General features: G+C 42.7%; 1 protein-coding gene across 2 annotated transcripts in view; it reads left to right on the forward strand.

The window, feature by feature from the left end:
• Positions 1–19,423, forward strand: part of Cep135 (centrosomal protein 135) — a 59,087-nt gene extending 39,664 nt beyond the window's left edge. For both annotated transcript variants that reach the window (XM_060380781.1, XM_021650835.2), the window contains 11 exons: positions 458–573; positions 647–801; positions 1,214–1,269; positions 1,966–2,134; positions 3,507–3,617; positions 3,874–4,059; positions 10,222–10,431; positions 10,710–10,912; positions 11,587–11,691; positions 13,773–13,886; positions 17,570–19,423. In XM_060380781.1, coding sequence (XP_060236764.1) covers positions 458–573; positions 647–801; positions 1,214–1,269; positions 1,966–2,134; positions 3,507–3,617; positions 3,874–4,059; positions 10,222–10,431; positions 10,710–10,912; positions 11,587–11,691; positions 13,773–13,875 — 1,414 coding nt within the window. In that variant the 3' untranslated portion in view covers positions 13,876–13,886; positions 17,570–19,423. The remainder of the gene's footprint in view (positions 1–457; positions 574–646; positions 802–1,213; positions 1,270–1,965; positions 2,135–3,506; positions 3,618–3,873; positions 4,060–10,221; positions 10,432–10,709; positions 10,913–11,586; positions 11,692–13,772; positions 13,887–17,569) is intronic.
• The last annotated feature ends 5,945 nt before the right edge of the window (positions 19,424–25,368 follow it).

Genomic DNA, 25,368 nt, shown 5'->3' on the forward strand with positions numbered 1-25,368 from the left:
GCACTGTGACCTACCTCTGCCACTCAAAGAAGCAAACTTATAAGCTCACATGGTCAGGATGGTGAGGACTTAGAGAGAGTCTGGAGTGCCCAGCCATGTTATAAAAACAGGGTTTTTTCTTTGCCTCTATATCAGAAATAGATTTTGAGGAAAAGGGGGTTGATGTTAAGAAACTGAGGAGAACTTTAAAAGTACCGAGAAACTTCTAGAAAAGAAATGCAATTAATTTCACTTTTATACCATATTATTTTTAGGAAGATGGAACCATTTTGGAGAAGAATGGTGAACAGTAAGAATAATATTGTGTAGTAGCATGTCATTGATAATACCAGAAGAGCTTTATAATAAGAAATAAAAGAAACGTAAATAAGAAATCAAAATATTTTAAGACTGCTCATTTGACAAAGCTATTTCTGTGAGAGATAAAGAATGCCATTTGTTTTATCCACTGATTTAGGATAGTAAATGAGCAGCTTCAGCGGTCACTTGATGACACTCAGAACCGACTTGCCTTAAAAAGAGGTGAACTTGAATCAGCCCAAGAACAAATTAGAATTCTGGAGGAAAATCTAGGTGAGCCTTTTGAAATTTTGCTTCTGTGAACCTGAATTGTCTCCACCTAACAGACATTTCCCTCCCTCTGTAGAGAAAATAAGACGTGAGATGACGTCACAGAGCGAAGAAACACAGGCAATGAAGAAGACCATTGGAGTGATTGACAAGGAAAAGGACTTTCTCCAGGAGACTGTGGATGAGAAGACAGAAAAGATTGCCAGCCTGCAAGAGAGCCTCATCAGTAAAGTATGTATCTATCCCGTGGTCTCCGGCATCTCAGCAGGGAGTCTGGGTATTCTTCACTCAAATACGCAGTTTTCACGGCCATGAGGAATTCCTGAGACCCACAGCTCTGTCTGCCACAGAGCTTCCGTCCTAGTAGTTGGATTCATTATGATGGGATTTCATCTATTTCTAGAATGTGATTTTACACACTTTGAAGAAACCACTTCAGTTCTTAGGTGGGAAGAAACACGCCAAGATGTGACATAGAGATGGGTATAGAAATATGTCTATTTAGAGCTTGCTTTTATGTATAATTTATGTAATTGAACTGTATATTTAACTACTTTCCTAAATTTAGTAAATTATGCAAATTTAGCTAAAGAGGATTCTGTATGAATGACTGGAATCTTTTATGTTGCTGTAATTTCTCCAGGACAAAGTTATTGCCCAAATGAAGGTCACAGTCACAGAGTATGAAATGTCTTTGAAGTAAGTAATCAATGAAATGTAGTCTGAGTTTGAGAAATTTCCAGCAAATAAGGCCTTCCCTTCTTAGCAGAGTCTAGAGAGGGGGTTTGTCCTGTGACGTTTGCGCCTTTGCTGGTGGCAGTCTGGCTTTCTCAGAGCAGGGCTTTCTCAGTCCCTGCTCTGACTTATCCTGCCACTGTTGTATCCTATTGCCTTTGCTTTCATCTGCTTGTTCTTGATGCTTGTGTAATCATCTCTTTAAGTCCTATCATCTCAACTTAGATTGCTGTAGTAGCTAGCTTTTGCATTTGTTCTTCACTTAAACCTGTCTTGAACACTCCTAAAAATTTTCAGTTTGTATCTGGTCTGCATAAAGATTGTAAGCTATCTTAAAAAAGGAGTCACTAATTATATCTATTTTGCTTGCCTTTACGTTTTAGATAATAATAGAAATATAAACAGTAAATATTTAATGTAGTTCTATATTGTATTTTATTTTGAACCCTTAAATATGTTATGTTTGCTTAAGTTGTGGAGTGATGTTTATTTTATGACCTTATTTGCATATAATGATTGAGAGAAATCTAAGGCACCTGAGTATTTTTAGTTGGTGTCCAAAGACAGCCGTTATACTCTCCTGTACTCACACTTTGTGAGACTGTTGTGGTCTTATTTTAAGTGAGCTAGAGTTTTCCGTAATGCTTTCCTCTTTCGCAGCCAGCTAAAGGAAACCTTGGCCAATCGGGACCGAGAGATAAGCAGCCTCCGACGCCAGCTCGATGCAGCTCACAAGGAGCTGGAAGAAGTTGGGAAATCTAGAGAGATGTGTTTTAAGGAGAACAGAAGGTTACAAGATGACCTGGCCACGGTGGCAAGGGAAAATCAGGTATGAAGCAGGCAGAGATTTGTCATTTGTCTTCTACATATTAAACTTCTAAATGTTTTCTTCTGTCATGCAATGGTGTTGAATGTCAGCAGTCTAACTCCCTGAGGGGGGTGGTATCTGCCAGGGTGCCGGCAAGGCCAGGTCTTAGAATGTAGCCCTCACAGGTCTGAGCAGCGCAGCTGCGGTCTTCTTTCCAGCTGGAGTTGAACTTTCTTCCTAGGGTTTTGTTTGTTTTGACACAGGGTCATAGGTAGCCCCAGCTGACCTTGAACTCCCTATGTAGCCCAGGCTGATCCTGGTCCTCTTCTTTGGCCTCCCAAGTCAGAATGGCAGGTATATGTCACCAGCCTGATACCATTTGATTTTAGTTGATAGGGACATGGCTTTTGTTGTGGTAGAAGTCACGGTCACAGGATTGGGTGAGGACAGCAGTATTACTGTTAGGGCACCTCTTCTTTATTTATAAGGACCATGAGAGGGTTTAGTGATTTGTGCTTACTTCAATTGTCTCAGATACATGTCTGTGAATAAATAAAAGGACATTTTAAATGGTAGCTATTGTACAGTTTTATTTGTACTGGTTTATTTCAGGATGATGCTATGAAAACTGATTATTTCTTTTATGCTTAAGAAATTACTTTCAGTTTTGTTCAGTAACATACATTGAATAATATTGCAGTTATGTCAACTACTGACATAACTGGCCCTGACATAAAGTCAAATACAAGGTCACACCTGTCATGGGAGTTTTATGGCAAAGTTTGCTAAAATGTCAATGTCAGGGCTGGGGAGAAGACTCAGGAGGTAAGAGCGCTTGCTGTGAAATGAAAGTAAGGTGTTCTGAGTTCAAATCCCCAGCACCCACATGAAAGCCTGGCACAGCTGCCTATAACCCCAGAGCTGGAGTCAAAGATGTCAGATTCCAGCCAGTCTCGCTGAAATGGGGAGCTTCACTTTCAGTGAGAGACCTGTCTCAAGAGAACAGGGGGGCTGTCCTCCTCCTCTGCTCTGCGTGTGCACATCAGCTTGTATACCCATACACATATGCATACACTACACACACACACATACACACACACACTGTACATGCACAGACATCCATACACTATACATACACACATACATACTACACACACTGCACACACACAAACACACATACATTGCACATACCGCATTATCAAGCTCACGCATGCACACATGCTGCACACACACACTGCACATGTGCAAACAGAAACACACACACACACACCAAAGTCAGTCATAGAAAAATAACACAATAGAGGTTTTCCCATTTTTCTTCTTCAATTGCAAAGGAGGTATTTGTACATAACTAGAGGTTGACCCTGGATCTTTCCGATTTGCTGACTTACAGGAAATCTCAATTGAATTAGAAGCAGCAGTGCAAGAGAAAGACGAAATGAAGAGCAGAGTTCACAAGTACATCACTGAGGTGTCAAGATGGGAGAACCTAATGGCTTCTAAGGTGAACATCGGTGTCTAGCTTGTATTTAAGACTGGCTTTCCAAGACCGCTCTTGTGCATTTAATTCTGCCCCAGGGTTAGATATTAAACATCCTAATAATGTTGTATTTCCCTGCGGATCTTAGTACAGTACCTACACACATACTGATGTTTCCTAAATTCACACAATTCTCTGTGTGTGTGTGTGTGTGTGTGTGTGATACAGATGTTCCCTTGACAGTACTGACTTAGAAATAATGTAATTGCTCATAAACCAGGAAAAAGAAAACCAAGACTTACTGGACAGATTCCAGATGCTTCATGACCAAGCTGAGGACTGGGAGATCAAAGCGCAGCAAGCAGAAGGGCAGAACAGCTCAGTGCGCCTGGAGCTGCTGTCCATCGACACTGAGCGGAGACACCTGCGGGAGCGAGTGGAACTCCTGGAGAAGGAGATCCAGGAGGTAAGGCTCTGCCGTCCAGCCAGGATGCCACTGAGGGAATGACATGCTCAGGGGCACCGTCTGTGGTGAGGCTGCGGCCACTGCTGACCTCCAGCTCAGAGCTAACGCTTTGCCGCAAACGCTCATAACTCGCTCAGGTGCCCCGTTATTTTTTCATAATAGTGAGAGTTGGGAGACGTAAGATTTGCCATGTAGCCACTCAGATGTGTGTTCCTGTGGCGTCAAGTCGTTCTCAACACAGCAGCAGTCTCCACCTTGTGGGTTCTTCCACCTTCCCCACGCTCGCCTAATCCCAAAATGCATCTCTCTCAGACCATGCTTTGTCCTCTTCCAAGGCTGCCTAGTAGAGCATTAAAATGCACTGCAGCCGTTCACCTTCCGGGGAAGTTCGTTTATTTCCACATTTTGCATTCTGACAGGCATGTTTCTGTTAACATGATGTGCTGGATACTTTCATGATTGCTGCGATAAAGTAACCAGCAAAGGGCTAGACGAATAAGCTTTCATCATAATGACAGTTGAATAAAACTTTTGAGTTCAGTTAAATTAATAAGGACTGTCAGTTTGATATAAATAGATAGCTTGTTTGTTTTCTTGATAAAATTTTCATCTTTCAGAAGAAAGTAATGACTCTGTACTGTACAGAGGTAGTCTCCAAATTTATATATATACATACATATATATACATTTATACATATATATACATTTATATTTATTTATTTATACATATATATATGTATGTATATATAATATGTGTGTGTGTCCTGAACTTTATACTCTTATTTTGCAGTAGTGTCTGCAGATATAATCAGGTAAGAAGAGGCCATGCCTGAGACTAATACCCTTATAAAAAGAGGGCAATTTAGAGCAGCAATGACAGAGCGAAGACCACCATGCAAAGATGGAGGCAGTCATTGTTGATAGTTGCTTGCTAGTGACTTCTAAACCTAGGATGCAGACATGGCATGAATTCTGCTTCAGAATCTCCAGAGGGAGCCAACTCTGCTGTCACTTGACATTAGCATTTCTAGCCCCTGCAACTGTGAGGAGAAAATTTCTGGTTTTAGCCACTAAAGTTGTGGCCGTTTGCTGCTGCCACCCCAGAACACTAATTCAGATTTGGGCATCAAGAAGAGGGTCACTGCTGTAACAAACTTTGGAAAATCTAGACTTCTTGGAATTGGTAATGAACAGCAACTAGAGAAGTTTTGAGGTGTGTGGTAGGAAGAGCCTGGGTTGTCTTGAAGAGCTAGTTACAGATGTGTCAGGGTTGTAAACTTCATAACCGGGAGAAAGCTGACCCGAATATAGCTCAGTTGGTGAAATGCCTGTCTAGCATGCGTGAAGCCCTGGCTTTGAGCCCCAGAACCACACAACCAGGTGTGCTGACACGTGCCTACACTCCCAGCACCCGGAAGACTGTAAAATCATCCAGATTTCCTTAGGGAATTCTAGGCCAGCTTGAACTGTAGCAGACACTGTCTCTGGGTAAGTGAACTTTAAAAAGAGGAGATAAATTTTTAAATATAGAATACATGTATTATTATGAATGGAATGTTTCTTCTAGCAAGGTGTCACACAGAATTGAAGAATATGTTACTGGACGCTGGAGAAAGGGTGGCCCTGTTGTAAAGAATACGGCAAAATTGCATATGGTGTTAGGAAGACCATAGACCATGTAAGAGATGGATTTTAGCACTTAACTGAGGTGCTCGTTCAGAGTGTGGGAGGAAAGCCTTGTTTATGAGGGACGGTGCAGAAGGAACTGTCAAGCAAAAGAACCAAACCTTAATGGCCTTAAGTATTTCCGCATGTCGTTGTAATATTCTCTTTAGGCAGGGCCGGTAGTGTGACTGGATCCAGTCAGCCATCTCAGCAGAAATTCCAGCTGATACTGAAAGAGTCATGAAGTGCAAGGAAGACTTTTGGGTTTGTGGGGTCTTACTAGAGGAAGATGGTCCACTGTGGCTACCTGTCACCTTTAAGGAAAGGAAAGAATGACTCTACGAGTGGTCCAGAAGCCACAGTGGCACTCCAAAAGGCAGTTCAGAGGCTCGTGGTTCTTTCACTCCCATGAGAAGCCAGAAGCCATGGACCTAGGCTTGGGGATCGAGGTAGGACTCCTATCTCCTAGGACTAAGGAAGTGAACATCCTGGTATGCCGGGGAACGGTGCAGTAGTCCACAGACAAAGCATTCTTAAGACTTGAAATTGTCCTTCAGAGGACCCCTGTGGACGGCTCCTGTCCTGTTCTCTGTCTTATTCTACTTCCGATGTCTGTCCTGTTTGCCCTTCTGAATGAGGTTTCAGCCTCTTTCTTAGGGTCCTTCTTGCTGTTTAGCTTCTTTAGGACTATAGATTTTAGTATGTTTATGCTATATTATATGTCAAATATCCACTTATAAGTGAGTGTATACCTTGTGTGTCTTTCTGCTTCTGGGTTACCTCACTCAGGATGATCTTTTCTAGTTCCATCCTTTGCCTGCAAATTTCATGATCGGGGTTTCAAAGTAGATGCTAAGATTCAGAGCCAAACTTTGGGCAGAGTGTAGGGAATCTTATAAAAGAAGAAGGATATGAAAGACCTGGAGGAGACAGGAGCTCCAAAAGGAGACCAACAGAGTCAAAAATATCTGGGCCCAGGGGCCCCTGCAGAGACTGATACCCCAACTAAGGACCATGTATGGAGAGGACCTAAAACCCAGGCTCAGATGTAGCCCATAGACTCAGTCTCCAAGTGGGCTCCCTCTGGGGCTGTCTCTGGCATGAACTCAGTGGCTGGCTCTTTGGAGAGCCAGGGGCTGTCTCTGGCATGAACTCAGTGGCTGGCTCTTTGATCACCTCCCCTGAGGGGGTGGGGTAGCAGCCTTACCAGGCCACAGAGGAAGACAATGCAGCCAGTCCTGATGAGACCTGATAGGCTAGGGTCAGATGGAAGGAGAGGAGGACCTCCCCTGTCAGTAGACTAGGGGAGGGGCATAGGGGGAGAAGAGGGAGGGAGGGCAGAATTGGGAGGGGATGAGGGAGGGTGCTACAGCTGGGATACAAAGTGAATAAATTATAATAAATAATAAAAATATAAAGGAAAAAAAGACTTGAGATTGAATAGAGGTTGTCTTGCTTGGTTCCAGATTTGCTTTAGGCTAGGGTTATGGTTTGGATCTCACGTCTCCTAAAGACTTGTTCAGCAGCCTGTGGTGGTACTGTGACGGGCTGGAGTCTTTAACAAGTGGAACCTCACTGAAGAAGTTAGCTCACTGGCTACATCTCTGAGGAGATATTGGGACTTTGGTCCTTCCTTTGCCCACTTTTGCTCCCTGGCTACAATGAGATGAGTGTACCCACCTTGGGCAGAATTGGCCACACAATTATGTCATGATATATTTACTGCCTCACCACAACTCAAAAGCAATGGGGCCAAGTGACCATGGGCTGAAATCTCTAGAACTGTGAGCCAAAATATTTTTTCCTTCAAGATGATTCTTCAGTGTTTTATCATAGTGAATGAAAGCCGACTAATACAACTGTTAGCCAGCTCCATTCCTCTTCCTCTCCTGTTGGGAATGAAGCTGTCTGCTGTGTGTCTAACACACTATGGAATTTGGTAGCAGACAACTTGTTTTCTAGTATTAGAGGTTGGTAGATAGAGAAAAATGTTATCCCCAAATATACCAGGGTCATATTTATACACAATTTAGATAATGCCTAAGTGATATGAGAATTGATGCTCTTGCTATAGATGGGAGGCCATTGAACTGGTGCAGTGGGTAAAGGTACTTACTTGTGAAGCCAGAGATTTGAGTTTTATTTCTAGATCCCACTTGGTAGGAAGACAAAACTAACAGCAACAAGCTGTTCTTTGCTCTTCACACAAATGCTCCCAACCAGTAAACACATATTCAAAAAATTAAACCTATTAAATAAAAGAATGTGGCTACAGTGGAGGTGTTTCATGCTTGAGAAGGACCTAACCCTTGCAGGGCTTCCGAGTAGGTAGAACTATGCCTGCTGAAGAATTTCCTCAAATGCCTACCTCCTCGTGAATGTGACCTTCTGAAAGCTGTGTCTCTGCAGACATGGTTAAGATTAGATCATGCTGGGTAAGGCAGACCATGATCTGGTGAACAGCCCATGTCTCTCTAAGATGGGGGGGATTTGAAATTGGAGGTAGAGGTGTCTACAAGGCAATGTAATTGCCACAAACAGCAGAGAGACTTAGGAGAGATTCATAGAATTCTGTCTGCTTCAGAGTCTCCAGAAGGAGCAGGCCCTTAACCGCTGGGCTAGAGAAATGGCTCAGTAGTTAGGAGCTCTGGCTGTCCTTACAAAGGCCTTGGGTTTGATTCCCAGCACTTACATGGTATTGTAACTCCAGTTTCAAGGGGATCTGATGCCCCCTTCTGGCCTCTGTGGGAACTGCATGCACATGGTGTAGAGACTTGTAAAACACCCATAACACATAAAGTTAAAAAAATAATGGCCTGCAGCTTCTAGATCTCAAGGGAAAATGATGATACTTGGTGTTTTTAGTAGTTTTTGTGGTTGTGATAAAGCACCATGACCGAAAAAGACTTAGGAAAGAAAGAGTTTACTTTGGTTTCTGGATCCAGAGGGTAAATCCTTAATAAGGGTTGAGGGAGGCATAGTAGCAGGAGACCAGAACAGGAAGCTGAGATCACAACTTCAGTAACACATAGAGTGCCACCAACTGGGGACCAAGTTCAGGTCCATGAGCCCAGGAGGACATTGCTCAGTCAGGCCACCACACAGTTTGCAGCAATCTGTAATGGCAGGCCTCCACACCAGCAGAATAACCCTGCAGATTCTCTGTCAAAGACATGCTTCTCTGCTTTTCATAGTTTCTTAGAGGCAATTTGTAAAAATAAATTTTATTCACCTGATTTGTCATCTCCAAGCCTGACTGCTTCTGTCCGCTAACGTAGGCCTAGTCCTGGAAGCTTCTAGCCTCCACGCAGTCTAACCTCAGCCTTGAATATTCTCAGCCTCTGAGACTTACTGTTGAATATGCACACCCTTACTAGTTTCTTCTGATCTTTGGTTGGCCTGGAACTCAGATATGCTTGCCTCTCTCTCCTGGGATTAAAGGTGTGTCTATATTCTAGCCAGATCATATAGGTCTTTGGATATGATTTCTTGCCAGAGAAGCCATGTTCTGATTAAAATTCCTGTACAGTGATTCCTTATTTTTTTATTCTTTATTATTGGCAGTATTCTTATATGATATTTAAAATGAGTTTTTGTAGGTTTTTGTTTATTTTGTTGGTTTTGCAGTGGTACGGTTGTGTGCTGGACCTCATGCATGCTGGGGAAATGTCCTATGTGAGCTGCACTGCTAGCCTAGCTTTATGCATTTATAGTTGATTTGTTTGGGGGAACTGCTGTTTGCTGAAGTTATTAATATTGGAAAATTCAACTGTTTACTTTTTTTGTAGCTGTGATATCTAATCTTCATTGCACAATATTGGTTTTTTTATTGATTGATTTCTGTGAACTCTGTTAAAGTCATTCTGATTTTTTTAAGAGTGCCTCTCTTCCTAAAACCCCAAAGTAGAGTTTATATAAATACATAATTCTCACATAAAATTTAAATAAGAAGTGTAAAATATAGGTTATTAGGAAAGTCTTTTATCAGCATTTTAAATTTTGCTCATAACTTTAAAATTACTAAAATCTTATAAAGTTATCCAATGAAACTAGACTAAATTTAAATATAAATTCACATATTTTGTTTTGAAATTTAGAATTTAAAAAAATGATTTGAAAATATATATAAATATTTGTATATTATATGTTACTATTTGATGAGAAAAACTATTATAACAAGGGACATTTATAATGAAAAAACTTTAAAGATTACTCATATTCACAACATTTTAGTATAATTTTCATCTTTGTATCTTCTAAATGTATACATGAGATATTTAGTTATGATGATTAATAATTTTATTCTTTCTATGCATTAACTAGGCCATCTTAAAATAGCACATTATTTCCTGAGAATGTTTAAGCATATGCACAAATTGGCACTTGGTTTTCTTAAGTAAGTTTGTGGCTACACAAATTCCTTAAGCCATCTTTGAAGGCTGGTACTTTAAGTGACTTGGGTCACGTTATGTTTTACATTTTGCTTTCTTTTCTCAGCACATAAATGCACATCATGCTTATGAGTCTCAGATCTCGTCAATGGCAAAAGCCATGTCTCAGTTAGAAGAAGAGCTGCGACAGCATGAAAACGAGAAAGCAACCGTGTTAGGTGATCTGTCGTCTCTCCAAGAACTTTGCATTAAGCTTGACTCGGGCAAAGACCTCATGACCCAGCAGCTGACGACCAAGAGCCTCGAGCTGGATCGGGTAGGTGCTGAGAGCCTGCTGGGCATGGTGCAGTCAGGGTTCTACTTCACGTCTTCTTCCCTCGATGAGGTGGAGGATGCCTTAAAGCCAAGCAGCAAAGATGACTGAAGTTGTGATGCTTCAGTCATGCATTTTCTGACTAAAGAAATGTTTTGAAGTCTTCAGCCAGTACCAAAATGAAACAATTAATAAGTCAATCACTATTATATTGTAAGATAGATAATTTTTCAGACTAAGCCTAAATTTTCACTAAATTTTTGTTTTTTTTTTTTCTGTAGGCGGTAGCAGAATTAGAGAATGTGAAATCAGAATCGGAACTGTTAAGAAAACAACTGACAAGTGAGAGACAGACAATTAAAAACCTTGAGTCCTTGTTAGCTACAAACAGAGATAAAGAATTTCATTCACATATGACCTCCCATGAGAAGGATACAGAAATCCAGCTACTGAAGGAAAGGTTAAACATCTCAGAAAGCAAACTGTACGTGTCGTGGAGCAACCTGTGTGTGAAAGTGTTCTTGACTAAGTGGTTTGCAGCTTTTGGGGTAGTGAGGGCAGTATGGGAGTGTGATACAGAATCAGGGTACCTGACTTTGTTGCTTGATGCTCTGGACACCCAGAGGGATAGCTCAGGAGATGTGGTGTTTGAAGCTGAGGCGTGTACATCTTCGCCCCACGGTGGTGAGGAAGGAGCTTCTGGGGAGGAAGAGCTTCCGGGGAGAGCATAAACTTGAGGAGAGAACAAAGGCATCACTGGGAAAGGCTTTCAGGGTGAGATGTGCTGTAGATGGGAAAAGGCGTAGAGCAGGTGAGATTTGATCACCACCGAGGAGAATGGCAGTAACATCATCCCAAAAGAGAAGAGCCTGGACTTGCCAGCATGCACAGAAGTGGGCTTTTACAGGGCCGTAGGGTGTCGAAAACTGATGTTTGTGTGGCAAGAGGAAGGAAAAGGTTTCTGGTTCATGGGTTCTGCTGCATGTGCTGACAGTAAATCAGAATCTGGAAGAAGCTCCGCGTTGGAGAGGGCTGCTGATACAAAGCTGTGATCTGTGTCTGCTCTTGAGGGTCACTGCCATTTTTATGTGCACTTGCTTCTACAAAAGTGATAATTCATTTTTTTATTTCTGATATCTTTCAATTTGTTTTTTTAAGAACTAGCCAAAGCCGAGAAACCTCCATGTTTCAAGCTAAACTGACACAGTTGCAGACAGATTATGATAATCTGAAAAGGCAGTTTTCAAATGAGAGATATGAACGGTAAGACACTTTTTTCGGTAAGACTTCTTTTTCGCATGAAACTGTATTTCTACATATCTTCTGTCCTACTCAAAGAGTGTTTAATATGGCTTACAAATAACAAGCTGCTTTAGTATTAATATGTGAAATAAATTTCTTGGGCAAATCTCCCCTAGGGGGAGAGATTCTGTAAGCAACAGGATCCCTGTGGTAAGGAGACCAGCGCGGCTGTAGAAGTGCTTCCTGGAGCTTTTGCAGGGAGCAGTAGATGGGGAAACAGCAAAGGTCCCTGCAAGAGCCCCTACATGTAGTGCAATTGGAGTCTCTGAGTACATGTCATCATCAGGTGGTGATGAGCAGATCATCAGAGCTGCTAGCAGTTATGACCTGGGTACTCAGCATATCTGACTATCCCAGTCTTTATGCCTACCTGATGGGAAACTGAGGTCACTTGTAAATGTCAGCGCCACTGTAAAAGCACAAACATAACTGTTTGTCCCAAAGCTTATGCACTTGCAATATATTCCCTGCTCCTTAATCACTTTCACACTTATGGTTCAGTTCCATTGCTTTATATTAAAACATTGAGTCCCTAAATATTGCAGAGATGATACAATTGTTTAACAGTTAAAATCAAGCCAGATATGCTGGCATCCATCTGCATCCCACCATTCAGGAGGCGCAGGCAGAGGGCTCATGAGCTGAAGGCCATCCTGGGAGACCAGTGTCCAAAAAGAAATGAATTGAAAATCAAAGTCTAACTTTCAAATCAACAGCCAACTCACTTTTTTTTGTTGTTGTTGCTCTTTCTTTAAACACCTGAAATTAGTTCTTGAGTAGGCCTATTAGGTCATTTGAAAATTTTTATTCTTCCCTGTGTACATCAAAACTTGAGCCATACGATATGCTGCCTGCAGTACAGGGGAGATTTGCTGTGAAGTCAGTCGTTGTGACTTCAAATAGAAAAGAGTTTTACTGCAGCAGTAGTGTGAAAGCTGTGGTGATTTTTATTTTGAAAATTGGAACTTGGAGTGCTAAGCTGTATATAATGATTTCTCTTTATTCTTAATGCTAACTTTTCAGTAATTTCAAAACCTTCAGTCATGTTTGCTCTCTATGGTCCAGAGTTAAAGATCCATACTCTTTCCTTACTCCTGAGCCTCATGGACACATCTTCCCTGTGCTTCACCATCAGCCTATGCGACCCCACCCTAGAGAGAAAACCTGGTTCTTGTGGGTGGGAGGAGACAGCAGCATAGTCTAGTCACTCCAGGGCTTGATGGCCCTGGAAGCCAGTGTCCTGTGTTCGTTCCTTCAGATGTCTTGGTGTGAGGGAGGAATCCAGAGAAAAAGCCTTTTAGAAGTTCCTTTGACAGGGTGATAATGAAAAAAGAAAAGCATGTAGGAAGAAAAGCTGGGCCCTGAGTAACTCTAGGAAAGGCCAGAGACTCGGGAGCCACAGAGGGGACAGCTTGGTACTGGCAGACCCTGACACTGGAAGGATGGGTGACGAAGAAAGTGGGCTCCTTTGTCTCTCGATTGGGAGGTGAGAGGCACAGAGAAGGCTCGGTTTAGTGCAAAGAGATGAGAAAGGAAGGGGCAAAAGGGGAAGTATGCAACATGGTGTACTGTCTCGGGCCTGGCACTGCAGTGACAAGTTAGCGCAGCACACATGACCACAATTGCGCCACACATAGCTGTGTAAATTACCGTCTGAGTTTATACACACAGGCACCAGGCACATGTGTTGTGCATAGACAGGTGTGCAGGCAAAGCACCCATCCTGATAAAATAAAGTTAGTAAATTTTGTTTTAACCCTGCAGACTTGGTAAAAGTATATAAGGCTAGGCCAGGCATCCTATCCACTTGTAGTTCCAGCTGCTTGGGAACACCAAGGCAGGAGAATTGCTTGGGCCCCCAAGTCCAGGATAGCCTCGTAAAATAGTAAGGCCCCATTTCAGAGACAAAGCAAACTAGACTAAATAAAGGTGGTAGAAATACGAAACATTAGTAGGTATTATATAATTGACTAATAACCCCAGTAGGCACTTTTTAGGTTTTTAGGTTTTCATATTATCTCTCCTGTGATCTTCACCAACAGAGAGCGAGCGATCCAAGAGATGCGCCGACATGGTGTTCCTACATCACCTCTTAATTCTGCTCTGAGGTCTCCTGTACAGTCTCTTGATGATGTAAATTCATAGTTATCAGGAAGGTATGTATCAGGTCCCAAGGACAGATAAAGCTAATCTTGGTTGTAAAAATTTCGGTATTATTGTTCCTGTCAAGGTGTTCAGGAGAACTTCCTGGAGCAATGGCAATGTTCTGTGTGTTGGTGGCATGGCAGCAGTTACATGGAAGGTACAGTTGTCAGCGATTGCCAGCTGAACATGTGGTCCATGAGTTTCACTATGTACCAGTTTCACCTAAGTGAAAAGGAAAGGCTGGGAATGCGGGTCTGTGGAGGAGCACTTGCCTTGCGTGCAGGGGCCCTGGGTTCATCCTTAGCACTGCAGAGGAGTTGGGGTGTCAGCGTCACCAGCTATAGCAAACGGCTAAGAAATGTGAGGTGCCACAGGGTGGTACTAACCAAGTACCAAATTCAGTGTCCAAACACCAGCTAATGAAATGGGAAAGGCTTAGAGACAGCGCACGGGGCGCACTGCACTCAGTTTGCCAGGAATGGGGCCTATGGCGGAACAGTGTGGGAGGAAGGTTTGAAAGCCAGGGTGGGGTGCACCAAGTTTGTGATGGTGAGGTCACATGCAGGCGTAGACTCTAGCTCCAGGCTGGCCTGGACTCCTTCCGACTCTAGGGTGGCTACCCAGTGCTTGAGTGAAAGGCTTGTCTGTAGTGGGTCTGCCTCGCAGCTGTGTCTGAGCCGTACAGGAAATATAGAAACCAGACGCAGGAAGTGTAGTCAGAGTTTGCAGCGGATCTTAAAGTGAGTTTAGGAAGCTGTGTACCCAAACAAGTCTTAGGAGGTAGTGGCAGGAAGGTCAGGAGTTCAAAGCCACCATCGGTTGTATAGTGAGTTTGAGAGGCCAACCTAGGCTGCATAAGATCCTGCCTCAAAGTGGCAGTTAAGAAAAGGTGCCATATCACAGGCGCACGGCTCCCTGGGATTACACTAGACACATCTAGCTGATGTGCATCAAGGCAAAACATACTGTCTCCCTTGCTTCTAGGCACTGGCTCTGCTCTCAGAGCAGGTGTCTTCACCGTAAAAGCACAGACTCTTTCTCGTCTGCTTTTGGATTTTTCTCAGTGAACTTGTGTGTTTCTGCCCCCTTATTCTCAGCGGTGCATTTCTAGGATCCAGCCACTGATGTGTGTTCTCATGGATGGTCATTTTTGCTGCATAGTGGCATACTCTGATGTAAACTTAAAGCATTCGTTTACTCCCTCTGGTTGATAGGCATGGTAGCTGCTAGAGGAGTGCCCTGTCTGTAGACTCGGGATTGAACTTGCTGAGGTCACTTGTGGCGAGGCTTCCACAGATGTGAGGATCAGTTCCCAAGTAGTCGATGCTATGGTGCCTTTGCCTGGGTTGGAGATAAGGGGGTGTACTAATTCCTTGGAGATAGGAAAGAAGCCTGAGTCAGACGCTGGCTTTGACAGATAGTAACTGAAGAGCGCAGACTCACTGACAGGAATGGTTGAGTCAGCTTCTTTAATGCGATGCATTTGTTTGCCTCTTTTAATAGAAGTGCTGTGTGGAGAAGATAGCATTTCCTCAGAGGCTCACAGTCCCTACTACAGACAGTGCATGCTCTGTGCTTTCACATCCTGTGGCCAGTGTCAGGGCCTCTGCTCTAATAACGGCTGATTGCTGCTTTCTGCCTGAGTGTTTACAGTCTTAAAATGTTGACTTTCCTCTTTCACCTTGCGCCATTGTGCCCTTACCTCCAGGAAGGTTATTTTGAGGGTGCTTAGGTGACAGACTGACTTTTGTTATGAAGCCTCAGAACAGGTGCCAAGCGCGTTTGCATATTTGACTCTCAGGCTGTTCAGCTCTACAGGTGGCCAAATGGGACATGGGGCCAATAGCCTCTGCCTCTCTACATAAAATTATAATTTATTGGAGTACCATCCAACTTCACACATTGTCCAGAACAGCCGCTTATCTACACCACCAATGCTGTGTGGTTAGGACACACCTGTGGCCTGCACATCTAAAAGATCTCCGTGCTGGCTTCTCACATCAGGTAGCCTCTAAAAACTCAGCGGTAAGCCAGGAGAAAGAAAAAAATGTGAAAGGGCAAGTAATTCATTGGTTGTAGGCAGAAGAAAAAAAAAAGGCTTGACTTTGTAGATTCCCTAAAAAAATTCATGGGGACTCAGAAATTCTTGGACTTACAAAGAGTCTCTGGTAAAGGCCAGAACTTCACGCTGGATGGCTTCCTCTATTGCCCTCCACCTTAGTTTTTCAGACAGGGGTCTCTGGCTTAACCTGGAGCACAGCATTTCAGTTAGACTGGTTGGCCAGCAAGCCCCTGAAGTCCATCTTTCTTTGCATTACCCGAGCTCTGGGGTTACTTATGGGCCATCTCTTGAGTGGGTGCTAGAGATCTGAACCAGGCCCTTAAGCTTTCATAACAAGTGCTTTACCCACTAGCCTACCTCCGAAGACCATCAGAGCTGCCTGTCACACCCATCTGCACTGTTCTAGGCCCTACAGCTCTTACTTTCTCCACATCCTCATCAGTTCTTACTTTCCATCTTCAGAGTTAGAACCCTCCTAGTCTATGTGCAGTAGAAACCTTTACAGCTGCTAACAAATTCACTGCCTTTAATTGTGTAATAATTGGTAATTAATTCTCAAAGTATTGCAACATGCTTATTAACCAGTAAACCCTTTTTGTCGATGTTTTTTAGGTAATGTTACTAAATCCAATTTCAAAGGATTTCTCCAATGAGCACTGAGAAACAAATTTCATACACATGAAATAGTTTCTCAGATTAGTGTCTCTAATAGTGAACATAGATAACCTAATTTTTGCTTCTATTTTCTTTGTATTAACACCACAGGAGATAGGAAAACCCTGTCACACAGTCAGCCCAACCTTTCTGAGAGTTACTTCACCACACACTGGCTAGGAGTCCTGTAATTTAACGCTCTCCCTTAGACTGCTCTACCTAAAGACAGTGTCATAGCCCATTGGTAAGGGGGGCAGTTGACAAGACTCCTCCCCTCATCAGGGGCCAATTTCAGTCCGAGATAGTGGCCTGTGCATCTGACCTACCTACTGTTAAACCTGGGGTCTCACAAGGTTCCCTCGCCCCCAGATTTGATTGAATTTAGCAGGAGCTCATGCTACAAAAAGATACCAATGACCGGCCAGACAAACACAAGGTACAGGGGAGATGTACGCGGCCTCCATTCCCTTTCCAAGCACAACTTCCAAGTGTTCAGCTCCCTGGAAGGTCTCCAGCCCAGGCCCGCTTGGGCCTTTACAGAGGCTACAGTACATGGCAAAGAAGCTGATACATTGTCAGCATTGGTAACTGGGCCTTTAGCCTTCCTCCTCTGCCCAGTGCCGCCTTCCGGGTGAGCAGCCTCTCCCCAGAGCCCTCAGCCAGTAGTCTCCTCATCTGTATCCCTACAACCACTCTCACTCAAGCACTTTTTGGGAGCCTCGTGCCAGGCACAAGCAGCAGAGACCAATTCTTCTACCACATTATCACACATGCTCAGTGACAGACCTGTGACTAAGCAAACCAAAATCGTGTCCAACTGCTTTTCCAGCAGTGCTTCCAGAAGTAGAAGGATGCCTCTTAAACATGAGGAAGCTTGGGAAACAAGGTTTTATTAGGGGCTGTAATTTAAAGCGCTGTTGAATTTAAGCTTTGTAATGTATTGAGTAACTATATAATTCATCTTTACTCACCTTTCAGATTATGGCTTTCAGTGAGTTCCTACATGGAGTCTTAAAGATCACAAGAGTAATGAAATATTTGAAGTACTTGTTCCTGCGAATCATGAACATTGACACAAATTCTACCTCTGTCAACCTTTATTTAAATTAGTGGATATTTATGTAAAAATGTTTAGTTTTCAAAGAGCCTTATATGTATATTTTCATATATGTGAAAAAACAAAATATGTATTAATAGCTTAACTGATGTGATATGTGAATTTTATTATTCCCAACTAAAATTACCCTTTAAGATGTGTTTATACTGTGAATTAACTTAGTATGCTCACATTATGCTTTAATAATCTGTTTCTTAATGAGCCATAATATATGCATGTAAATATTCGTTCATTATTTAGGTGTGTTTGGTTTTCATACCTGTGTTTATAGCCCATACATAGCATGATGAATTAAGAGAATGACCCATGTAAGGCTTTTCTCCTAAGTGTGCCATCAGTACTCATTTTCTGTCTGTCATACTGGGGAATATGTTTAAATCTAATCTAACAGGAGAACTCTTTTTTATTTTTTAATAAAAGAGTTTCTTTGAGCTTATGGTTCCAGAGTGATAGGAGTCCGTCAGGGAAGCATGGCAGCAAGCAGCAAGCATAGCAGTAGGAGCAGGAAATGGAGTGATCACATCTTTACCGCAAGCACAAGGCAGAGAGTGACCAGGAAGTAAGGAAGTGCTGTGTACTCTGGAAGCCCTTCCCCAGGGACATTGCCATGTGTAATTAGTTCTTGCAAGCCAGGAGAACTGCAGTGGGACAGATTCATGTTTCTTTGATGTGCCTTGTGGGCTGTCATGTGAGCTCTTTACATGATGCAGTTCTTTTTTTCAGAATTAAGCTAAAATATATTCAGAGTTTGTAAAACAATGAAATGGAAATTTGAAGCATTTTTTTACTAATTAAATTCTTCAGTGTAATATAAAATTTCAAAATATAAAAGTATATAAGGTAAATGCAGAAAAGTCTTTTTGTTAAAAGTCCAATATGCATCTGACAGTACTATCTGTGGCCTCTGCACCTGTGTAACTTACCCACTCTTTCAGAATAGTATGTAAACACCATCCCTGTGGCACATAAAGTGAAAACAGCTTCGTACAAATTCACTTTCAACATTGCAACTTTAAAGAATTTAGGTGTCTGCAAAAATTAAAGAGAGCAGAAGTACAAAATAAAATGACTGACACAAATACTGATCATGTCTCAACCATTCACGTTTGAAGACTATCCTCTTTTAAAGCCAGATTTCATTATGACTGAGAAGTAACTTAAAACTCAGCACAAATAAGTAAAAGATCAGCTAGAACACCTTTTCTCCTCTTGGCTTGATAAAGAGTATGTGTGTGTGCACGTCCCTGAAGGTGGTAGTCCTCCTTGTGTAACTGGTGTGCCTTCTGTGTTCAGGCCATGTCCTTTGCAATAATTTGCTGCGTATTTGAGTATGTGACAACTTACTTTCCCGTCTTTGTAATTTTATTCATTCTATCTCTTGAGTAAATTCATGTTCTATACAAAAGAAGGACCATTTGTAGTGTAATTTGGAAAATCTTTTAATAAATACACATAAATAAAATACTTGTTCCCACCTTTATCCCCAAAGCATCACAAGACAATCTCTGTTAAATGTTCATTTTTAATGTCTTCTGTAATTATAAATGTGTCACTTTCATACTTTTTATTTTATAATCATCATACTGAAGTTTTAAAAAATTATTTTAATTTAAAAAACAATGTGTTTTTTAATGGATGTTTTTACTTTTGTTTTAAATAATTTTAAATCATGGAGCTTGACTATGGATTTGCCAATAAATGTACCAGCCAATTTACTTTCTCTTTCTTTCCAATATGTTTTATAATTTTATATTAGTAAAATTCTTAATCCTAAAATTAAGTAAAATTTACACAAATCAAATGTTATCATGATGCAACTTGGGAAAATCCTTCAGTTTAGGTGCCAGCCAACTTGTTAGATAACTCATTTATTTTCAGTTAGTTCAAAATAAAAGCATTTAAATCAGCTGGGCATGATGGCACACACCTGTAATCCCAGCGCTCTAGGGGCAGAGGCAGGTGTGGATCTCTGTGAGTTCAAAGCCAGCCTGGTCTACAAAGCGAGTCCAGGACAGCCAAGGCTACACAGAGAAACCCTGTCTCAAAGAAACAAAGAATTTAAATCAAAGTCCCTGTTGGGTACCCTGAATAAACTGGATTAACATGTGTTTATCGTTGTGCAGTCTTGTCACTGTGAATCCTTTTAATTGACAGTTATTACCCTGTGCTGGCCTGCCCTCCCACCTTGTTGCAGTTTGTCACATATCTCATGATCAGAAGGTGCTTGATTATGCCCCCAAAACAGTCATGTTGTGTCTGTGTGCACATCACACCTGGTTGAGCAAGACCTTGACCACAATTCTCCTTCGAGAGCCTGCATAGCGCCTTTCTGTAGCCCGTAGATTCTGATGTTTTTTCTCATGTTTAGCCAGTTCTAGGGGTTTTTTTTTCCTTCCTTGTTGACTTTGCCCATAATTTCTCTTGCAACTTATTTTAATTTCCTGTCTTAAGACACACTTTGTGACCTAAGATATGATCTGTTTTAGAGAAAGCTCTGTAGCTTGATCAGCCTCCTCCTGAAACCTCAGTTTCCTCTGCCAGTCAGGGATAGGGTGGGGCAGAACCTGCGCTTGGAAGCAACTTCAGCTTTCCTTCCTCTCACCCCCAGCTGAGTGTCTGTAACTTTGTTCTTTTCAGTAAAAATGGTCAATGTGCTGAAAGAAGATTCAGAGCAGCAGATTAATTCAGCCCAGGAGCTGGAGCGGAAAGTCATCATTATAAGGTCAAAAGATGGAGCAGTGGGGGAGAACTTCAGCAATATGGATGAAAAGGCAACGTAAAAGAGAAATCTAGCAAGTGAAAAATAAGCAAACATGAGCACAATGTCTAGATCTCTGGGATGCAGTCAAAAGACAGACCTAAGAACCCGTGAGACTAGAAGGAGAGTGTCTGTAAACATGAAAACAGGAAAAAGTAGAGGGAATAAGTACTATCGTGTTCTGCTTGAAGCCTTAGCTGGAGCAATAACACAAAGAAATAGGATACAAATAGGAAAGAGGCCAAAATTATCCCTACTTGCAAACAACATAGTCCTGTCTTAAAAAACCCTGAAAACTCCCCCAGAGAACTTAGTCCTGAAGAAGCCTTTCAGCAAAGCAGTCAGGTACAGAATAACACAAAATCAGTGGCTTTGGGCACTGCTTTTATTATTTGATGATATTTTTACCCTACTTTGAAGAGAGATGAGGTCACTGGGACCCATCAATGCCAGAGAGGCCAAGGTACCTGAAGGCAGGCTATGTAAAATAAATGAACTGAAAATCTTCAACACCCCAAAACAAAATCATCCACCAATAAATAAGCTAGTGAATTGACTAGACAGTTCACAAAAGCTGAGGTGTCAACAGCAATACGTACTTGAGAACATCCTTAGCCGTCAGAGACGTGTGAAGTTAAAAGTGCCTGGAGAACCCTGCCTGTCCCAGTGAGCATGCTCGTCGTCAAGAACACAGGACAGTGCTGGTGAGGAGGTGGGGAAAGACGGCTCCTTACACGCTGCTGGTGGGAACGCTAGCGTGTACCATGGACACCAGCATGGACCTTCTTAAGGAACTGACATGAGAGGACATTTGACCCAGCTGTGCTCCTGGGCATATACCTGAAGGACTCTTGATCAGTCTCACAAAATGTACATCCATGCTTAAAATAGTGGCACTGCTTACAATGGGCAGGAAGTGGAACCAGCCTCCATGTCCATCAGTAGAAGAGTGGATGATGAAAATGTGGTGCACAAAAGCAGTGCCCGTAAAGAAAAATGACAGCAGAGTTGCAAGAAAATGGGTCAACCTAAAAATCATATTAACACAAAGTAAGCGAGACTCAATTACTACCATGCTTTTTTTCATGTGTAGAACTGCATTTTAAATTAAACACATGTATATTTCTATATAAGTATTTGGAAGGGTATATGTGTGTAGGTCACAGAAGAATGGATCTTCTAGGAGTTGAGAAAGGAAGCAGGAATAAACTACACATGACACAAAGGCAGAAATAGAAACCATCAGGATTTAAGAAAGGAACCAGCCAGAATGGGGAAGAGAGAACAAAGCAGGGAGAGGGGAGGAATAAACCATAACAAAGCATTATATATATATATATATATATATGCTTTCATATATATATATATATTAAAATGCCATAATGAAACCATTTATATATTAACCTTAAATGTTTTTAAATGTTTATGCTGGAAAAAGTATCAGCAGAGCAAGAAAACATGTAAAACTCTACACCCAAACAAAAGGACATGTTTTTTCAATGACCCTCCTAATACTTAAAAGACAGACACAGGGCTGGCTGTGCAGCCCAGTGGCAGGTCCTTACCTAGCGTGTGTGAGGTCCTGCATTCGATTCCCCGTAACACATAACTCTTATTATTAGCCACAGAGGAAACCTGGGGGTTGAAAGGGTTAAGTCAAAACTATTCTTTTTCTGACCACAATACAACTTTAAAATAAAAGAAATTCTAGCATTTGGGGACTTAAAACTTTTATAAATTTCCCTTGGGTGAAAAAAAATAAGAAAGACAAGGGTAGTGGGTGTATATAATTCTGTTCCAACATGTAAGACACGGAGGCAGAAAGACCATAGTAGGTACAGGGCCAGCATAGTCCACACTCTCAAAAAACCAAAAGGAAAAAGAGATCAGGAGAGGAATGAAATCCTTTGGGATTTAGAATTAGTGGAGCTGGATGTAGAACCATCTCGGGTGCTGATGGTTCATGGCAGAAGACACACAACTTCAAAGCTGCTGGAAGAAGCCCACTAACAAACGAGCAGAATTTACCCCAAGCTTGGAAGGACACACAGCAAGCTCTACTGCCTGCGAAAAGACAAGACAAAAACAGGAAATCGTAGAAAGTCAACCACAAAAAAGTGAGTTCAACAAAACCAAGAATGGATCTTCAGAACAATAAATAAGCTTAAAAGCAAAACTTGTCACATAAAGATTCAAAACAAAAGGAACTATAGATAAGTGAGATATCAAACTTAAGTTTTAAGTTTACGTAACTACAGATACGTGAGATATCAAAAACTAAAAGTATGAAGAAGAGGAGGCAGTGATGGCAGCTAATATGATGGACGAAGTGGCTAAGTTCCAAGAAAATTTAAAAGGCTGAAATTTAGAATAAGAATATGGAATTCAGGCAGAACAATATGCAATAAAAACAGTGGGTCTAGGATTTGTGCTTGCGGACAAGGTGATGAGTTAGTGTCTGAGTGTTTCCTGGATGCTGCGTCGGGGATAAAGGCCTCTCTTCTTCCCAGTACACTGAGCACCGTAAGTAGCATGCCTGCTTTGCTCTCTTTACCCCCAAGCCCTTGAGGCATGTGGAAAGGTCCAGATAGATATCAATCATGCAGTGGTCACATCACAGCTCAGCAAGACTTAGCCTTGCAAATCCATCTCTTCTGTAGCAGGTGCAAGTAAGCTTGCTCTTCCTAGACAATGCCTAGGCCCTCAAGAAGGCTTACCCCCCATCACAGTGCTGAGAATTTCCTGGGTAAGTGGCAGAAAGGCCCTTGAGTTCCTGGATCATCCACAAGGAAGTGCAGGGATGCTCTAAGCACACAGTAACCTGTCTTCCTGGAGGACAAACTACTCTTTGGCCCTACATTTGGAAGATAAACTTGTAACTTCATGTGTGGTGTGTGTGTGTGCACATGTGTGTGTGCACATGTGTGCATGCAGGCATGCACACACACTTCATCAATGACCTTGCCTTCTGTGGCCCCCAGAGACTGGGAGCAAACCTGTTCAATGTTAAAGGCTTACCTCAACACGATTCCCAGAATCAGGCGGGATTGACCTCCGCCATACCTCCCGAGAGCCCGGAAACAACCAGCTGTCACGGGGAGAGGTCTTCGGAACCATCCTTCACAGAGCTAGGGTGTAGCCTAAAAGTCCCTTCACTTTGGGCTGTGCTGTCTAATGGCTCTAGATCCTCACTGCTTTGTCTGGGTACAAAACATGGGCGGTGTCCGTCACTGGCCAAACTGAGCCTTGTCAGGCTAACACATGATACAGCTCACCTGTGATAGTTAATCTTGAGTGTCAACCCGGTGAGATTTAGAATCACCATGGAAACAAAGCCTTTGGGTGTGTCTGTGAAGGAATTTCTACATAGACTTTGATGACCGTTCACCCTAAATGTGGGTAGCGTTGTTATGTGGGCTTGGGGCCCTGGACCCCCGCCAGCATTTCTCATTCTCTGCTTGCTGACTGTCACATGACCAGCTGCTGCAGCTACCTGCCACTGCTGTGCCTTCTCTGTCAAGCCCTGAGCCGAAGCCTTCAGTCCTTACATGGCTTTTCTCGGGCCTCTCCTCGCAGAAACAAGAACAGTAACGAATACACCCGAGGCTGCTCTGCAGCCAGGAGGAGCCGGTGAGTTTGCAGCCGGTTAGAAAAGGGTTCTGCTTAGTCTGGGTTTGGATGTGCACATGGCAGAATTCACATCTGGAGGCCTTCTGCTTGTAGCATTTATGGGGGGGAGGGGCAAAATGGTTAAAAAAAATAGTTGTGCCCACGTGAGTTTGTCTTCGGGGCCAGAACAGCAAGAGGTTGGGACGGAGGCCGCAGGTAGGGTGTCAAGCCCTTGCAGCTTCCTGATTTGGGCCAGCCCTGGAATGAGCTATGGCACTGCAGTGCTGGATCTGGAAACGAAAAGAGCATTCACTGCTATTGAGTTGGGCCCCCTCCAAGGCTGCTGATTTGGGATCAAACAGAATACTCAAGTGTGTGGTCCATTCTGTCTCAGTACCAAAACACTCTGACAGAGAAAAAAGCCTCCATTTGGGTGGCCTGTCTCCTTAGGTGTGGCTGCACATTCTAAGTCACCAGCCTCTCCTGCTCGTGGGGCAGTGACCACACCTGAGCAGGTTCCTGAGGCTAACGCATCTGACTTGCAAGCCCAGGGGACACTGTCTAAAGTCAGAGGACAGAGGCCGTCCTGCCAGATCTTGGCTCCCCCACTGGTGACAAATGGAGTGAAGTTTGTCCCATTGACCTAGCCCTCGCTTTAGGCTGTGACTGGGGTGATCCTCAGTAGGACTTATGAAATTGAGACCAGATAAGGCGACAGCGAATTCCTGCCAACCCTCAGGGTGCCATGTTTTATAGTAATGTACACGAAGTTTAGATCACGAGGAGAACCTGCAGCCACTCCTCTCCTAAACCAGGGATCTCTGACTGTGTCTAAACAATTGCCTTTGTACCCACAGAGAAGGGGGGTCCTCTCCCCTCATCAAGGAAGTTTCCCTTTACAAAAGGGGGAAACCACTACAGAAAGCCATGGAAATTTTGCAGAAAAAACTCTGCAATCACAATGCAGAGTTGTGGAGCCCAGTTCAACCCATGAGTCTACAAAACATTCCTGCACCTAAGGCTCAGGGAACATTTTGGAAGAGAGGCCAGAAAGACTGTAACAAACAAACAAACAAACAAACAAAAACAAACAGAGACACGGGGAGTTTTCTGTGAGACTGTGTTTTTTAGAAATGGCAGATGCCACACCCATGACGTCTCGCCAACACGACTGCCTAAACATGAGCCATACAAGGAATACACCGATAGCCGTCTTTTTAAAAGGTCAATGACATCAAGCGCTTTCATAGTGTTACACAACAACAGCCACTTCCTATTTCCTGAACTGTTTGA

The sequence above is a fragment of the Meriones unguiculatus genome, chromosome 3, assembly GCF_030254825.1.
Source record: "Meriones unguiculatus strain TT.TT164.6M chromosome 3, Bangor_MerUng_6.1, whole genome shotgun sequence".
Taxonomy (NCBI): Eukaryota; Metazoa; Chordata; class Mammalia; order Rodentia; family Muridae; genus Meriones; species Meriones unguiculatus.